The following is an 18,020-nucleotide window of genomic DNA, read 5'->3' on the forward strand; positions in this document are numbered from 1 at the left end:
AACGCTTCCGCTTTCGGTCTACGAGGGTACGTGGATGACACTCTCCCCTCTCGTTGCTATGCATCACCATGATCTTGCGTGTGCGTAGGAAATATTTTGAAATTACTACGTTTCCCAACAGTAACTACATACTAGAACTAGATTATAAATAGGAGAGGACGAGCTTCACCACTTCCTCACCGGCCCTTTGCCCTTCCGGCCGCCGGTGCAGCTGTAGGAGTCCGCGGCAGGAGAAGGGTCCACGTCGGAGCCGTCGGACCCGTCGTCAGAGGAGGAATCGGAGATGACGATGTAGCCTTGCAAGTGTCGGGCGTTGCGGTCTTGCTTGCGCTTGAGCTTGGCCACCCTCGCCGCCTCCCGCTCGGATTGCTGAATGCCGAGCCGGAGCTGCTTGGCGTTGATCCTCTGGAGCCGTCGGGCCTTCGTCTCCACCTGAGGAAGTGACTAACGGCACACCCACTCGAGGAGACAGTCCTCATCGTCGGGCACCGGCATCACGCGGCGGAGGCAAGTAGACTGCGTAGCCACGTCGGACCCGCCCTCCATCTCCCTTGCCCGCTGCCTCTCGCGGCGGACGGCACGTGCCTTCGACTCTGGAGTCCGCATCCGCGGCGTCGGCGGAGCAGGCACTAGAACCCACCGCTGCCCGCGCAGAGCAGCGGCTGGAGGTGGAGGAGGCCTTCGAGCGTGAGGAGCAGATCGGGCAGGCCTCACAGCGGGGCGGGAAGGGCAGGCGTCGGCGCTGCGATGACGGGCGACAGGTGGCTCCACACCTGACCTGGAGCTGCCGCCCGCATCGACCCGCGAGCGCTCGAGCGCGATACGAAGCACTAGCTGATACGTCTCCAACGTATCTATAATTTATGAAGTATTCATGCTATTATATTATCTGTTTTGGATGTTTATGGGCTTTATTTTACACTTTTATATTATTTTTGGGACTAACCTATTAACCCAGAGCCCAGTGCCAGTTCCTGTTTTTTCCCTTGTTTCAGTATTTCGAAGAAAAGGAATATCAAACGGAGTCCAAACGGAATGAAACCTTCGGGGGAGTTATTTTTGGAAAGAAAGCAATCCTGGAGACTTGGAGTGCACGTCAGGGGATCAACGAGGAAGGCACGAGGCAGGGGGCGCGCCCTCCACCCTCGTGGGCCCCTCGTGGCTCCCCTGACGTATTTCTTCCTCCTATATATACCAATATACCCTAAAACCATCGGGGAACAGAATAGATCGGGAGTTCCGCCGCCGCAAGCCTCTGTAGCCACCAAAACCCAATCGGGGACCTGTTCCGGCACCCTGCCGGAGGGGGAATCCCTCACCGGTGGCCATCTTCATCATCCCGGCGCTCTCCATGACGAGGAGGGAGTAGTTCACCCTCGGGGCTGAGGGTATGTACCAGTAGCTATGTGTGTGATCTCTCTCTCTCTCGTGTTCTTGATTTGGCACGATCTTGATGTATCGCGAGCTTTGCTACTATAGTTGGATCTTATGATGTTTCTCCCCCTCTACTCTCTTGTAATGGATTGAGTTTTCCCTTTGAAGTTATATTATCGGATTGAGTCTTTAATGATTTGAGAACACTTGATGTATGTCTTGCGTGGGATAACCATGGTGACAATGGGTTATTCTATTGATTCACTTGATGTATGTTTTGGTGATCAACTTGCGGGTCCCGCCCATGAACCTATGCATAGGGGTTGGCACACGTTTTCGTCTTGACTCTCCGGTATAAACTTTGGGGCACTCTTTGAAGTACTTTGTGTTGGTTGAATAGATGAATCTGAGATTGTGTGATGCATATCGTATAATCATACCCACGGATACTTGAGGTGACATTGGAGTATCTAGGTGACATTAGGGTTTTGGTTTATTTGTATCTTAAGGTGTTATTTTAGTATGAACTCTAGGGCTGTTTGTCACACTTATAGGAATAGCCCAATGGATTGATTGGAAAGAATAACTTTGAGGTGGTTGCGTACCCTACCATAATCTCTTCGTTTGTTCTCCGCTATTAGTGGCTTTGGAGTGACTCTTTGTTGCATGTTGAGGGATAATTATGTGATCCAAGTATGTTATTATTGTTGAGAAAACTTGCACTAGTGAAAGTATGAACCCTAGGCCTTGTTTCAACGCATTGCAATACCGTATACGCTCACTTTTATTATTAGTTACCTTGCTGTTTTTATAAATTCAGATTACAAATACCTTTATCTACCATCCAGATTGCACTTGTATCACCATCTCTTCGCCGAACTAGTGCACCTATACAATTTACCATTGTATTGGGTGTGTTGGGGACACAAGAGACTCTTTTTTATTTGGTTGCAGGGTTGCTTGAGAGAGATCATCTTCATCCTACGCCTCCCACGGATTGATAAACCTTAGGTCATCCACTTGAGGGAAATTTTCTACTGTCCTACAAACCTCTGCACTTGGAGGCCCAACAACGTCTACAAGAAGAAGGTTGCGTAGTAGACATCACTAGCTCCTCCTCATCTCTGGAGTTGTCGTCGGAGTGGCTGCCGGTGCTGTACATGCTCGTCGGCGCTAGGGATTGGACGGATTGGGGAAATGGGAGCGTCGGGGAGCGGAGCGGAGTGATCTGGGGTTTCTTCCGAACGGGGGATTTTGTGGGGTCGGGGTGGGCTAGGCTGACGTGGCGGACGCGCCCGGGCGTGCTCGGGCGGCCTCATATCTGCTCTACATTTGGGGCGGATATGACGGGTGTCGGTCAACCCGGGCGTTTGAGGCCCGTTTAAGAGCTCTGGTTGGGTCGGTTTTCTGTGACTAGTCGGCTTGCCCGGGCTTTTGAGACGGATATAGGGCACCCGGCTGTAGATGCTCTTAGCTCGTATGTTTCCCAGCAGTAGCTACCAACATTGTTAATGGTTGCTTAAATGTAGAATTTATTTTGATAGAGAAGCCCCCATAAATGCAGAATTTAAACTATATGCATTATGTTGTACTCACTCTGTAAAGAAATATAAGAGCATTTAGATCACTAAAGTAGTGATGTAAACGCTCTTATATTAGTAGTGATGTAAATGCTCTTATATTTCTTTACGGAGGGAGTATTTGCCAATTTTGCTAGCTAAACTTAGACTTAGCCAGACAATACAATGATGAATGCCTTAGCATCCACACTACAAGCTAATCTGGTCCTTTTTTTGGTAATCAACAAAAAAAAATATCTTTTGTACTATAATGAGAACTTGACAGTAGCTTATGTGCAGCTATGCTTTACAATATGAAGGGGTGTGTATTCTTAAGTTTCACAGGTTTGGTTGATACCATTCATTGCTTTTTGATTTATGCGGTTTTTCTTCTCGAAATGTACATTGAAGCACTTCATAGTAGAGGGGTGCAGTATTTGATTTTCAAAGCTCTTCATACAAATGCAAGCATTGCAACAATTAATGATTAAAGAACTCCACTGCCTATTACTATTAGACATCCATCTTGAGTGGAAAGGAATCAATTCGGTTTACTGGAAAACATGAAAGCAACAAGAAGTTAAAAAAATTACTTGAACCGGGTTTGCTAAAGCAAGATTTGAGAAAGGAATTGCCAAATGAATAATTAGAGAGTGTAACACCAACAAGGAAATTCAAGTGTTCACTGGAATTCATATGAAGAGACAACCATTAATTTAGGCTATTGATTTCAAGTGTTTAGCCTCGTAGATTTTGGTAGCCATAAAATTTGCTCATGGAAAAAAAATTCAGTAATAGTTATAGCTACTTCCAAAAACATAGTCTTACAGACTGCAAGCAAACAAACAAGAAAATCATATTTGCCACCTAAAAGGGTAAAAGCGTAATCCACCTAAAAATAAAAGCATGGTCAAATACACTATGGTACAGTAGATCATAAGCAATAATAGAATAACCTTCGTGATCAACTTGTTGTAGGTAGTCTTTGCCTTAATCATTGGTGTCATTGTCAGATTTTTTCCAACAATTAATTCAATATACACTGTGTCACAGTTAACAACTTTGCAATCCAGGAGTACTAAGGGAAAATGATTACCATTATAAGAATAGCTCACTTTTTGTCAACATGGTATAAAAAACATGTCGTAAAATGATAAAAAAACAAGCACCTTATAGTTTCCTTGGAAACAATATATCATGAGTAGAACTTATAGGTTACAATCATCTATCCGGCAAGAAAAAAAGAGAGGTTACAATCAGTTCATAAACCATGTGCACAAGCAAGTTATGCTATAGAACTTGCAAAAGGTAGGACTATGTGTATGTAAACCCAGGAAAATATTGGAAGTAATAATGTAATACTCCCTCTGTCCGAAAAAGTTTGTCCCTCAAATGAATGTATCTAGCAAGGGACAATCTTGGGACAAGCTTTTTCGCACGGAGGGAGTATATGATTAACAAAATTATGAGGCACTATATGCAAGCGATTCTTTAATTTGGTCTTACAATATATATATCATCCAATATACTTTGACTAAAAACAAGCCAGCACAATTCGTCAACTTAAAATGTCATAATATGTAATTTCATGTTTCAAACAAACATGTAAAGATAATCGTACCCATTAGCAATGCTCCAACAACTGGACCAAATGAAAAAAAAAACACATGTTTACAAGGTTCATCATCCTTTGAAGGTATTGCAATTGCAGCATGTTCTACTTGCTCCTGATATATGATTGCTCTGTATGCATTTAGGAAAAAAATAGTGCTCAAGCGCCCATCAATTACCTGTTCTTGGCTTCCTGGCGCCAGACGACAAACTATCAGAACGTGAAAACACCACACCGAACGTGGGCCAAGTCCTCGTTGTCCCCCTCCCTGTCCGACAATGATGCAACTAACCTAGAACCACATAATGGAACTAACCAAAACAATGTCAGCCAACACCCAGCCTTCTCTTCAAGTCTATACAGATTCCTAATTGGATGCATAGCCTGAAATTTGTTGTGATATATTTGTGAGCTATGGCCGAAAGCATATCTAGCTGGCTTCTTCGTGCACGCTAGTCTCCCAAAAATCAATCAACATGCCTGCTTCCAAGCACTTGTATGCGCATATTGCTATGGCCGAAAGCACTTCGGGCGTTACTACAGGTGGATAGAAAAATAAACTCTAAAATTAGTGAAGAGGCTTGAGGTTAATATTTCACTTATTGTGATTAACTCTAAAAATCAGCTAGATTGATATGCACAGCAAACTCAAATTACTCAAATCAATCAGTAAGTGTAAAAGGATGTGGACAGCTCGATTCATCTTATTTATATGTTCTGTTTGGATGTGGCCAAATTGATCCATCATAAAACGCACACATAACAAATTGAAACAATCATTAGCCATCAAGAATCAATGAAACACTTTTGAAACAGAAGAATAGTGGTAGACTAATAGGAACACACACAGTCAATTTTTGAAACAATTCCTAGATTTCAGAAGCAAAAGTTGTCATGTGGTCAGCTGAAACTATCTCTGCCTTCTTGAGATCTTGGAGCATTGCATTGGAGAGCAGCGTTTTGGCTCCCGGGCTCAGATGAGCCCGGGAGTGAACAGTGCCATGCTTTAAAATAGTAAACAAATTCAGAAAATTCTAAAAAAAATTGTGAGTAAATATACTTGAGTGCGTGATGTCCGTGCCAAATTTGGAGAAGTTTGAACATTTGAGGAGCTCGTGGCAAAAAAAAAGAAATTCGGGGCTGACAGAAACATTTGAAAAACAGCACTATTCATGCCTGGATTTGTCTTTTTTGCTGCGCGCTACTCGTATGTCCAAACATCACCAAATTTTGCACGAACATCACGCACATGCACATCTTGCTTGCACACAAAATTCGGAATGTTTTGACACTTTTTTCTATTATGAATTATGGTACTGTTCATCGGGCTCATCAGAGCCCGGGCACCGAAGGGGATTTCCGCATTGTATACATTGTTTATCAGTTAAGTTCGTGAATGATCGCGCTAGAAGAAAGCATCCCTATTTAGGCAGATCAGCCTGGCTCAGTCGCTGACCCTGTGGTCCCACATGGCAGCCCAACCAACCAATCGCCCAGCCGGCCGGCCAGGAGGATAAACACCGTCAGTCTCCGTTCGTTTCGCTGCGGACTTCACACATCCACAAGTCCGGCACAGGCGCGCGATCCGATCGGATCCTCTGCGCCGCTTACATCACCGGCTCTGGTGCGGCTCACGGCACGAGTGAACACGTGTCCTCTCTGCGAAGCCATGTGTCTCTGCAGCCCGTCGGCCGTCGTCTTTCCTGGAGCGAACGTCTCACCCGATCCTCCCGCCAACCTTCTCCCGCCTCGCTGGGTGCACCGGCTCTTCGGTCCACGGGTCACTGGAACGCGGGCCCGTGCTGCCTACTGTAAAAATGTTTCACCGGCTTTCCCTCCCAAACGTCTCAAAGCAGCATCAGCAGTTCAGCACCAGCTGCAGTATCCAGAGGAAGAACAGCAGCTGCGGCTCCGGAGCGGCGACCGTTTCTCCGGCGAAGAGCTCGAGCTCGAGGTCCTGTCCCTCACTCCCGGCGGTAGGTACGTGCGCTTCTGGGCTAGGATTTTGGGGAGGATTATGCTCTGGGAGCTGCGAATTCCGCTTGCTCGATTTCTTGGCCGCCTGCCCTGCGAGCTCACTGTAGGCCGAATAGGAGGAATCCATGGGGTGCAGAGAAGAAGAGCGAGCTAGCTAGACGAGATACCCGTGCTCCTAAGATTTCTGGTTCTTGCTTTGCTTGCTTGCTTGATTCTGATTACCAGTTTGCTAGGTCAGCGCTTGAGGATTTTGGGGGTCTGGCTTTCCCCCATTCTCTCTGCCTGGCCTGCCTCCAATTTCCTCGGTTCTCCGCCCGGGGAACGGCCACTTCCTGTGATTCTGGTAGCCCTTGGCCGCGCCTGTGAATCCGGGGCTTTGCTCCTTTACATTTCTGCAGCCAGAATTCTACTACTCCCTCTGTCCCATAATATAAGAGCGTTTTTGACACGGAGTAGCTGTGTATGTAGTACTGTGTAGCGAGAACAGAGCCTGGCAGCAGAGCACCGAAGTTGAGGGACAGTCAGGAGAGCAAATGATGCTCTGTAAAAAAAAATGTTACTTATGGCCACACTGAGCAAATCCACATGTTTTTATCACAGGGGTAAAGCAGAAAAATGGACGCAGCAGGTACCTCCAAGAGAGGTCGTCGTCCTCCTAACAAGGTGGGTTCTAGGATTCTGCTTCTGGTTCTTTTTAATGGCTAATACTGAGTTGGACACGATTAGTATCTTACTGATAGGTGTTTTCTTGTTGTTAAATTTATTAAATAGCCACAGAAGCTCAAGTTCAAGCCGAAAGTGCCGTTGCGCAAGCCAAAGAAACCACCTGCACAAAAGTACACTTCTCTTCTCCTTGATTTGAGCTGCTACTGCTAGTACAATATCTCTCAAATTTTGTTCACCTGGCATGTTACAGTTTACTACATTACCAAGCACATTATCTGCTCTTTCAGGCCGCAACTGGAAGAGACAAAACCAATTGATGAAGAGTTAATGAAGACGCTGAGGGTGAGTGATTAGTCATATATTATGTATTGGGATTGGGGTCTGATAGTACTATATAGTGGTTGTTTACTCAGGACACAATTGTTCCTTTCTGTCTGGGGCTGACTGTCTGTTTTGTTTTTTCTTTTTATCAGACAGGACGAGGAGATGCAAAAACTTTGCGAGTTATAAAAGGTTGGTCAACCAGATCAGCGAAGTACACATAAAATGAGCTTTTAATCAGCAATCTTTCTTAAACATGGCAAAGCCTTGCTGTAACACTATTTGTATTCGCTTTGCAGATGAGCAATCGGCACAGAATTCCGACTCGAAGACGCTTTCTTCTGCAGCCGGAGTTAGCTTCCAAGCGGCACAGTCGGGAAAGCAGAAGCAACCAAAAAATTCTCAGGTTTCAACCTTACTCCGTTAGAAAATACTAGTATACAGTTCCCTTGTCATGAGAGGCACATGACTTATGTTTGTTCTTTGGTCTGTACTTGCCTTGGCAAAAGAAGGCACTTCAAATCCCTAGGGCCTTCCCTGCCAATCCAGGTGAATCTGAGACTTCGGTTCATTCGTTCCAAACGTTTGACCAAAACATTCCACTAGGAATAATCATGGGAATGTTCATTTGTTGACAGAAAGGTTCTACGGTGATGAAGATGACGAGGACGAGGACGAGGACGAAGATGATGATAATGTTGTTCGAGAAGATGACAATGATGTTGAGTTACCAGAGTCTCTCCCAAGCTCAATCGAATGTGAATCTTCCATCCATCCAGCGAAAGAGCTCAATCTGCTCGTAGGCTTCTCTGAACCCTACACCAATTACCTTGATACTGTCAGGCACTTATATAACTCGTTCACAATTTGGAATGACAGGAACACGACGACAAGACAAGGATGTTCTTGTTCCAGTTGCCGAAATCTCTTCCTCTGCTCAGAACACCATCCACTGTAGTTCATAGGAACGGAAGGGCCATTGTCAAGGAGGTGAAAGAAGGGTACAACCTGAATGATCTGCCAGGGGGGTACATGGGCAAGATGCTGGTGTACAAGAGCGGCAAGGTCAAGATGAAGCTGGGAGATGCCGTGTTCGATGTTAGTTCATGCCTTCGGCGATATGTTCTCTTGAAGATCTAGCACGATATCGATATGTGTGGTGTTCACTGTTTAGGTTCTTCCATTGCAGGTGAGCCCAGGCACGGAATGCGGGATGCAGCAGCACGCAGTAGCGGTGAACACTAGAAGGAAACATTGCTGCCAGCTTGGGGAGATCGAAAGACAGCATGTCGTGGTGACCCCGGATGTCAACTCCCTGCTGAATGACAATAGGGACTAGTTGCAACCCGCGAACCGATCAATTCTAATAGCTTGGCAAATATGGTGTGCATATATGCTAGAATAACGTATGCGTTTTAACTGCATGATTATAAATGTAAATTTGTAGCTGTAGCCTGTAGCTGTTGGTAGCACTCGTGTCGCAGCAGTAGTCTAGAAATGCTGCTTGCAGCTGATGAGTGTTGTATCTTGAGTACCCTTGTATCTTACTAGCAGGCAGAAGGCGCGGCAGTATGCCGCGTCCGTGTATAATCACGTTGTTGTTTGAGTTATATCGACGTTTTTCTTAACACCAATGAATTCTACTAATGTTAGAGGAAAACGATAGCTCCAATAATTTCTTTGTTCTCAACGCCTCCTATTTAGAGGAATTAGCTGCCTCAACGACCTTTGATGTTGTCGCATGGTCATCACATTTTGTCTTTGATCTTGTTTATTTATTGGATACAGTTACATAGCAAAAACGAAATAGTTACCATATGGTGGTACAAACAATACTGGTAGTTTTTTTTTAGGGAAAAATAATACTGGTAGTTGGCGAAGCTAGCGTTGGTAAAAACAGCACTGGTATGGCCGTGCTGGTTAGGACGGTAGGCTCCTGTCTTGTTTTAGATCATTTGGGTTCGTTGTCGTGAATAGCAAGCACATGGACGCGGATGAATCCATTGCTAAAATTGTTTTTCCATGGCAGCGAAATAAAAATTGTTCATAGCAACATACCAGAACAATTGAGGAGCCATGACAAAACTTTTTCTAGTCGTAGTACTGAGCATCTCCAGAATTTGTTCTTGACATTCATGGCCTTTCTTCTCTGAACCCTTTCTTGTATTCATCTTTAGAATGATACTAATAGGCCTGCTTGGCTTATAGTCCAATGCATAAAGAAAAATATGTCGTTGCGCATTCACATATGGTATATTTTTGTAGTAGCTGTTGATTTGTCTTTTTTTAACTGAAGATACTCAAAACAGAGCAAGCACGGAAGCAGAAGAAAACTAATGATAAAGGAAAAACTGCTACATGGAGGCATCGGATTTGTTACATAAAGTAATTCTTTGTGAGCAAGATAGGAAAAGAAATGACCGTGCATTGGCACTACATCTGGTATTTTATAAGATGATCATTTACATGGTACCAAAATATGCGAGTTTGAATAGAGTACATATGCGTCAGGTAGAAGTCTGTCGGTTGAGCAGAAACAAAGGAAACTAAATAAGGTCAAACCATCGAAGTCCTCCAAGTCTAATGATCAGCGATCATGATCCATTGCCTAAACCTAGTGTCCGATTCATATTCTATAGGTACCTGACGATAGAACAGTGGGTGTCAGTACTAATTCCTATAGGCATTTTGAAGCAAGAATATTCAGAGCGGACTAAGATAGAGGCCGGTTGCAGGGGAGGCCAGATCGGAGAGAGCATTGCGCCTCTGCCACTAGATCAATGCCGAGCGGAGGGAGCGCCCATAAAATTGCAAAGAAAGTTATTATAGTATGGAAAGAAGGGAATTTCAACCAGATAAGTCAGACAGCCTTAACAAAATTTGCAACAAGTCTAGAATCTCAAGTCACCATAAACATGGTTCTAAAAGCACAGCGCAGGGCAATCCAATGCAGATAACACAAAAAAATCAAGTCAAGATACTAAAATGGACAGTGTCCTTTGTATACTGTTAATTTGTGACATAACAACTTTGTCGCCTAAGACCTCGACTTTTTCTTCCGGGACTTGTTGGAACCCTTTGGTGGTTCTGGAGCCTTGGCCGAGGTGGTGGGTTTCGAAGAGGTGGCGCTGGCATTGGCAGCAGATGCATCATGCTTCTCTCTACTCACAGAGCCTTGAGCACCTCTGACCTGAGCCCTCTTATCCTTCCTCTTCGGACGGTAGGTCGACCTCTCCCTCTTGGGCAGCCATCTCTCGGGATCTGGGGGTGGCCCTGGGTTCGCTGGATCATATCCCTTCGGATATTTAGGCTTCCTCTTCCTCTTCTTAGCCTTTTGCTTCTTCACTTCCTCGGGAGCATCAACCTTCATGGCTTGCTCTACATGCCTTGCACCAGATGTCTTCTCCAGGCTCTTTACGTCAATTCCCTGAAGACCCGGCAACGGTTTCAGCTGCTTCTCATATTGCTCAGCTTTCGCAAGGTCAGTGCATGCGGACGTTGCTACCAGCCCAGCCAACGCTTCGGTGCTTCCATAGCTCTTCACAAGTTCCTCGTACAGCTGACAGGCCTCTTCATCACGCCCATGGTTGAGCTTAAATGTAGCAGCCTCCCGCATGAACATATCCAACTTGTTATCTTCAGTCATGGCGTTTTTCCACCACTTGATAGCAGAATCAAGCACAGAAGCAGCGCCATTAGAGTCATTTAGACGCTCTTTTAGAGCTACCAGTGTAGCAACCGTAGCAGGCATGTGCTGGATGTCAGATATCTTTGATAGCGAATCAGCAGCAATCTGAAAATGGTTGGCATTGGCAGCAATCTGGGCAAGTGCAAGGAGGACTCCTTTAGAATTATCAGGATGCTTCTCAGCATACCGACTTAGAACTTCTTCAGCTTTCGGGACCTTCTTTTCTCTCACATGAACTGCAGCTTGAAGTAAAACAGGAAACACACTGTCTCGAAACATACCAAGCAGCCCACTGACCAACTCTTGTGCCTGAAATATACAACACACTCACTATATGTCAGTATGTACAACGAAACAAAAATAAATACGTAATAGGTCACTAGGCTAGGCTCAGAAATATAATGAAATTAGCCACAATATGTCAAATGGATGTATGTGTCCAAATACGCATGAATGAAAGGAGCCTGCCATAAGATGAGAATTTTCATATTAAATGGTTTCATTATGTTACCATTAAATGGTTTCATTATGTTACTTGATAACCTCTGCAAGCCAATCACACGAATAGATGCAAACATGTGCAGTTACTAAGCAGAATGAAACATTGTAAGAATAGGACGAGGATTTGTGGCTGAGGTGTTGTCCCCCCTGATATCATCAGCATTCGTTACTATAGGCAGATCACATTAATTGTTATAAATCATCTTTATGCTCACATACCGGGTAAATACAATCGTTAGATACGTGCTGAGATGGGGCCATTATTAAATGTTAGCTGTACTTTTAGTACAGTCTAGGACAGAACATTTATTTCGCGTCGCTTGATTTCAGTTGAGACCACTCCTCGTATCAACCGGACAGATCCAGGCAAGAAATCTAGAAAGAAGTGAAGTTGCTGTGGAGTCGGGCTAATGGGAGACACTGCTACGTATTAGAATAGGCAGTTGTTTTCGAACTAATCTCTACTGGTATCCTATCTCAATTTTTTCAGTTTAGATTTGTACAGAATTAGTAATAGTCTCCCCATGATTTGAACAAAGCAGTAGTCTTCAAGATTGCTATTTCTTCAGATCAATTGTTCCTTTGGACAAATCTACTGGTTTTGGGTCTTTGGAGGACTCCTCTGCGTCCTGTGCATGAGGAAGAAGATGTGCTGCATGAAGATGGTGATGCGATATCCTCTAACAACAGCACCAGATTAGATTTAGAGAAACCATGATATCAATTCGGACGCTGATGGCACTAGGAGGGCCAATCTCATGGATGTAGAAAGAGAGAAAAACGGTTGGGTTCGAAGGTAATATTACTTGTTCCAATTATTAATATTCATTTGTCGTTGCTGTATTTCTAGTGGCATATTAACAAGATTGTTGTAACTAGTAAAAGGTAGGAATTACGTAAAGCTATCAGGTTGTTTAATGTGTAAGACTTTAACAGGCAAAGGCATGGAGCAAAGCTGGATGAAAGGGCAGCCAGTGCGAACGGATCACTGCCTTAGAGAGTGCTTTTCGTGGATTTGCTGAAAGGAAAACTAAAGCTGTTGTTGCTCCTGCAATTGGACTTACATTTGATTCAATTTTGGAACCTTATGATTTCTACAATCTGCACTCCTGGGAGTGTGGTTTTGGTATCAGGTATGGTAAGAGCAGGAACAATGTTAAGGGTGTGAAATCAATGAAAGAATTCCTATGCAACTGCGATGTGAGTACATTTTTGTTTCACATTTCTCCTCATTTCAATTTATATTTTTCTAATGACGGAGTTGTATATATTGTTTCAGTATTTTGAGAAAGTTTCCGTTTTCGTGTTATCAGGGTAAGCCAATTAAACAAAACACATCATCTATTCGTACAGAGTGCCCTTCAATGATTAGACTACTAAGAACGGATGATAACAGTTGGTTCATATGTTAAGAGGAAGGAGATGGAGTGGCTTGAAATGAGGAGGAGCAGCACGGTGTAGTTAAATACAAGGGTGTGGGGCTTGCAGGTGGCAGATGGTGCAGAGAGTGTGTCTCTGGGATTCGGGCACGTTGTGCTCAACATTCATTTATGGGAGTGAACTGGAAAAGAAAACAACATAACTCATTTTTAGGAAGCAGTTATGATTTGAGACGAGAATGTTAATTCATAGAAAACTTGGGAGCATAATTCAGTTAGAAAAGCAAGTTGGATGCAAGTTGTAGTTAAAACAAAAGTTGGTTGCAAGATTGCAGAGAACAAAACATAATGGAGAAAAGAAATGTAGGTAAGATGTGAAATAAGCTGAAGATGACCAGGTGGCGACGATTATAACATTTAGCAGGATTAATGTATGTCGAAAATCCCAGGCATGTGACAGTAAATCCATTGATGTATTAGCAGACAGGAAGGATGACAGGAGTATTAATTTGCAGCTAACATGGGAGCATGGATAACTGTCCAGAGAAGTTGGGCACACAGATTTGAATGAAAATTCACTTTTTCTAACAAGAACATAACATGTGAGCTGGCAGATAAGATAACAATCCAGTGCAAAAATATAGAAAAATCAAATATCACAATCAAAAAGCACATATATATTAGGGGGGGACAGGATTACAGCACAGACCAGTACTTTGGTGCTACCTGGAACGCTAACCTCACATCAGATTAACCGTTAACTATGTATTAAGCAGAGAAGATCTGGGTGGGAGCACAGAACAGCATCTATCCCACTGGTGGGACCGACGCTGCAAAAAGGACATGCATATACACGGAGATATGTTTGCTACAATTAAGTGATACGGAGAACTATACACAACACGCGTACTATACATTTCGAATCTAAATGCAGGTGCATGGTGGAGATGTAGAGGGGTGCAGCACCTAGGATCCCCTGTGCAATTCCCTCCTTACTAAAAGGTTAAGTGAGGCCAATGATGTTGATTTAACCAATCAAGCAGACCTTTCCACTAGTTTTCAGTGAAAAAATTATTTCTCACTGGTTCCCCAACTACAATCAATGTGACTCATGCCACTATAGCTAAAATTCAACATGAGCTCACTGAAAGAAAATATAAATGTCTCACAAGTACAGCAAATAAAAGTTAGAATAGATGAAAACAAACATTAAATTTAATACAGAAATAGGTAAACAGGAAATGGATCAAATATGCAAACCTGATCAATTTTATTTGCATGGAGGAGCAAAAGAACACGAGCAGAGTATAGGGCTTCTTTTTGCCTTGAAGATAACTTGAATTCAAGGCTCTCGATCAGTTGCAGCTGGTTCGGCGCCGTCGACTTCTCGACAAGCCGGTCAAGTTTCCTCAGGCCGTCAGCAACATCCTTTGTACCTTTTATTGAAATAAGGTTGGTTGTTGCCACGGCAAGTGATGAGGGGTCTCCTGATTTCTTGTTTATCATATTGGCATAGGTTTCCATGGCTTCTTGAGTCTGTCCTTGTAGCTGAAAATACAAACAGGGAAGTTAAGTACTTGTAGCTCAAAATAAGATAAGACGTTAATACGATTCAATAAAGTTCGGAATAGAGAGAACTGAACCAGATTTAGGTACCTGCTGTACATAAGCAAGTTGAACAGACACAGGAGCTAATTCATACTCAATCTCATCTTCTGCGTAATCTTCCACCATAAGCTCCTCTTTCCCGATTCTGCAAATAAAATAAGAAATTAAAGTATAGCTAACTGTAGGAGCTTAATAGACTGGCCAATGGCGTTGCATAACTTTCTTAGTTGAGTGGTCTATCCATAAATAGAAACCTAAGATTATGGGAAAGAGTGAAACAACTTGGAACTATGACCTAATAATAAAATATTTCATGATTGCCAAGCCTCTAATATTACCGGAGAATTGGTGTTCACTGGATTATCATTTCAGTGAGCGAATAGTTCACCAGAAAATTTACCTTTTCGCCAAGTCCAGCTGCTCTTTAGCTTCTGAATACTTCTTATTTTCTATCAAGGTGCAAGCTGAATTATATGCAAGCTCGAAGCTCCTTGTATCTCTGAGTGCTCTAGTGGTAAGATCAACCTTTTGCGCCTTCATGGCTACCTGTACTTCAGAAGCCCTTCCACCAGCAACTAGAGCAGCGATGATATTTATCTTTAGATCTATTGAGTCAACCTTGAACTTCTGGAGCTTCTCATAGCTACTCATGCAATCATTCATTCTTCCTAATCGGTAATAGATCTGGGATTCCAGCTGGAGAACAGCAGCTGTTTCTTCTTGACCATTCAATATATCCAGAGCTTCTTGCAATTTGTTTTGCCTGTAGTAGCAGTATGCCTGAACATAGATATAGAAGTAGTACTAAGCACATTTGCACATATTATTATTTTATAGCCAGTGAATATAATGTCCTCAGTCTTCGAAATGTATAGAACAATTCAAATAAGAAAAAAACAATAGGAAAGTAAGGATCCCAATGTCAAAGATCAGCAGTTCATTGAGAGTCGAATACAATCTTAGTTCATCGACAACTCTACTTCTATCTACTCTACAAAATAGGTGAATAAAACACTTTATCAAACTAGCCATCAACTAGGCTGCATTCATTGGTGAATAAAACATCGTCACCTAATGCTTCACACAAAGTATGGAAAGTAAGGATCCCAATGACAAAGATCAGCACTAAATTGAGAATCGAATACAATCTTAGTTCATCGACAATTCTACTTCTATCTACTCTAAAAATTTGGTGAATAATAAAACACTTTGCCAAACTAGCTATCAACTAGGCTGCATTCATTGGTGAATAAAACATCGTCACCTAATTCTTCACACAAAGTATGGTAGATCATAAAGCCATACAAGAAATCAAAAGAGGTGACCATGTCAAGATTTGAAAAGTGGATGGCAATTATTATCAATTAAGGTGCCAAAGACCGTGTTTAGCATAACAGTCTGACCTGAGAAATAGTTACAGCTGCTCAGTGTCAGAACAGACAAAGAAAAGAGAATTGTATAAAGGCTCATGCAATGATGGACATTTTGTACTCATTGGAACCTCAAATTCTAAACTGAAGTTAAGAGAAGCATAATGGAAAAAATGCTTCAGCACACATATTTAGCTTGCAGTGCCATAGGTTCTTGCCATACCCCAATCAACCTTTCACAAAACTTTCCCTTCCCTCCCCTGGAATAGTATGCATTGCAAGTGAACAAGTGCACGTGGATTTGGTCAGTAGTATGAAACAATTTTCTCTAAGAAAAAGTAGTACGAAACAAGCCCACAATCATGCCGCAATACAAATCTCGATGGCACACTTTTGCTATGCAATGTTGTTCTCCAAGAAAATACTTCATATGCAGAGTTGACAGCATAAGGCTGAACTAAATTTGACACTGGAAGCTTCAAAGGTGAATTGCTTCACAAACTTTCCGTTTACTCACCCAGATCGCCAGATTTTACCTTCGGGCATAAGCACAAACGGATCTGGCTACTACTAGTACTAGATCCTAAAACCGCAGCCTACTACCGATCCACGCAGTCACGAAACCAAGTCCCCACACAAACAGATCCAGCGCAACTACCACGGGAGAGAGAGGATCAGCTCGCGTCACCTTGTAGTAGCTGAGATCGATGGGGAGGCGCTCGGCGGCGCGGATGGCCGCGAGCGCCTTGTCCGTCGCGTCGGACTTGATGTGCGCCACAACCTTGCATCGCACCGCGTCCTCGTCGCCCGGAGACGCCGCGAGAACTGCAGAATTGCAGGCGTGTATGTATCAGTGCTGAGTAGGGCAGAACACCGGGGGCGCGTAGGGCAGAGAGGGGGAGGGGGGAGGTTTGGTGCCTGACCTTGGTCGGCGACCTTGACCGCCTGGGGGAACTCGCCGGCCTCGATGTGGCGGTGGAGCGCCGTGAAGAGGTCCTCCACGGAGACCGGCTCGGCGGCGGCGGCGGCCGCGGCCTTAGATTTGGGCGGCATCGGGAGGTCGGGGGGAGATGGCTCACGAGGAGGGCGGAGGCTGCGAGGAAAACCCCCAGGGCGACAAGTTGTTTATTTTTCACAAATCCGTCCCCCTTTCTGTTCTTATTTAGTAAACCGCTCCTTTTCCTTCTCATTGGGATTCTTTTTCGCAGAAAATCGTACGGTGTCCTGGTCTGATCAAATTCAGATTTATTTCCTGTTTCAGGTTTTGAATCCAGACATATATACGTAGTATAATGCATTCGGAAGTCTGAACAATGATGGCCCCGCTACATTGTTCTGAGAGTGTGTCAATCTTCGTCCCTTTCCAAATAATAAAATATTAACAGAGAAAGTCGCACAAAACACCAAATTTTATTCAACTCGGTAGGCATCTTACAACAAAAAGTACATAGCCCTGAAAAATAAAATTAGAAAGAAGATAAACTATAGGGTAAGACAAGTTTTGGTGAGCTACTTAGGCAAAACAACTACGAAAAGTGTAACGCCCACACATGTGGGCGTTAGCCAACTCACCCACACGCCTCCATCATCGTCCAGTAACTTCTGCACGAATCTTGACACGAATTAGCTGATTTTGTATGCCACGTAGGACAACTCGCGTGTATGATGTGTGAGAGAGGTCGCCCACACATCCGTTTTACCACACGGAGGGGCCGGTGTGTGGGCGTTTAGCAGTTCGCCCACACACCAGTTTTCAGTCACGCACGAGGGCTGGTGTGTGGGCGTTTGCCATCTCGCTCACACGCCCGCCTCCTCTCCCACACCCAAGCTGCCAGTTGCCATGCGTTTTGCAGTGTACATGGCAACTGCCCTAGTGTGATTGCAAGCAGATGGCAACTCTCTCTTTTTTTTACCGAACATGTCAGTTGCCATATGTTTTGCATGGTACATGACAAACTGCCCTAG

General features: G+C 43.9%; 2 protein-coding genes across 2 annotated transcripts; one reads left to right on the plus strand and one right to left on the minus strand.

Annotated features, from left to right (window-relative positions):
* Positions 1 to 6,214: 6,214 nt before the first annotated feature.
* On the plus strand, positions 6,215 to 9,137 carry LOC123080096 (nucleolin). The gene is made up of 10 exons (XM_044502975.1): positions 6,215 to 6,525; positions 7,123 to 7,150; positions 7,294 to 7,358; positions 7,476 to 7,530; positions 7,662 to 7,701; positions 7,809 to 7,915; positions 8,019 to 8,058; positions 8,148 to 8,308; positions 8,389 to 8,607; positions 8,699 to 9,137. Exons 1-10 carry the CDS (start codon positions 6,215 to 6,217, stop codon positions 8,846 to 8,848), a joined length of 1,176 nt encoding a protein of 391 aa, XP_044358910.1. The 3' UTR covers positions 8,849 to 9,137.
* A 1,209-nt stretch (positions 9,138 to 10,346) lies between these two features.
* LOC123080097 (signal recognition particle subunit SRP72) lies at positions 10,347 to 17,209 on the minus strand. The gene is made up of 6 exons (XM_044502976.1): positions 16,979 to 17,209; positions 16,744 to 16,880; positions 15,086 to 15,465; positions 14,734 to 14,830; positions 14,338 to 14,625; positions 10,347 to 11,506 (listed from the first exon to the last, which is right to left on the minus strand). The coding sequence occupies exons 1-6, from the start codon at positions 17,106 to 17,108 to the stop codon at positions 10,547 to 10,549; spliced, it is 1,992 nt and encodes a 663-aa protein (XP_044358911.1). The 5' UTR covers positions 17,109 to 17,209; the 3' UTR covers positions 10,347 to 10,546.
* Positions 17,210 to 18,020: the final 811 nt, after the last annotated feature.

This window comes from Triticum aestivum, chromosome 3D, assembly GCF_018294505.1.
Source record: "Triticum aestivum cultivar Chinese Spring chromosome 3D, IWGSC CS RefSeq v2.1, whole genome shotgun sequence".
In the NCBI taxonomy this organism is placed as follows: Eukaryota; Viridiplantae; Streptophyta; class Magnoliopsida; order Poales; family Poaceae; genus Triticum; species Triticum aestivum.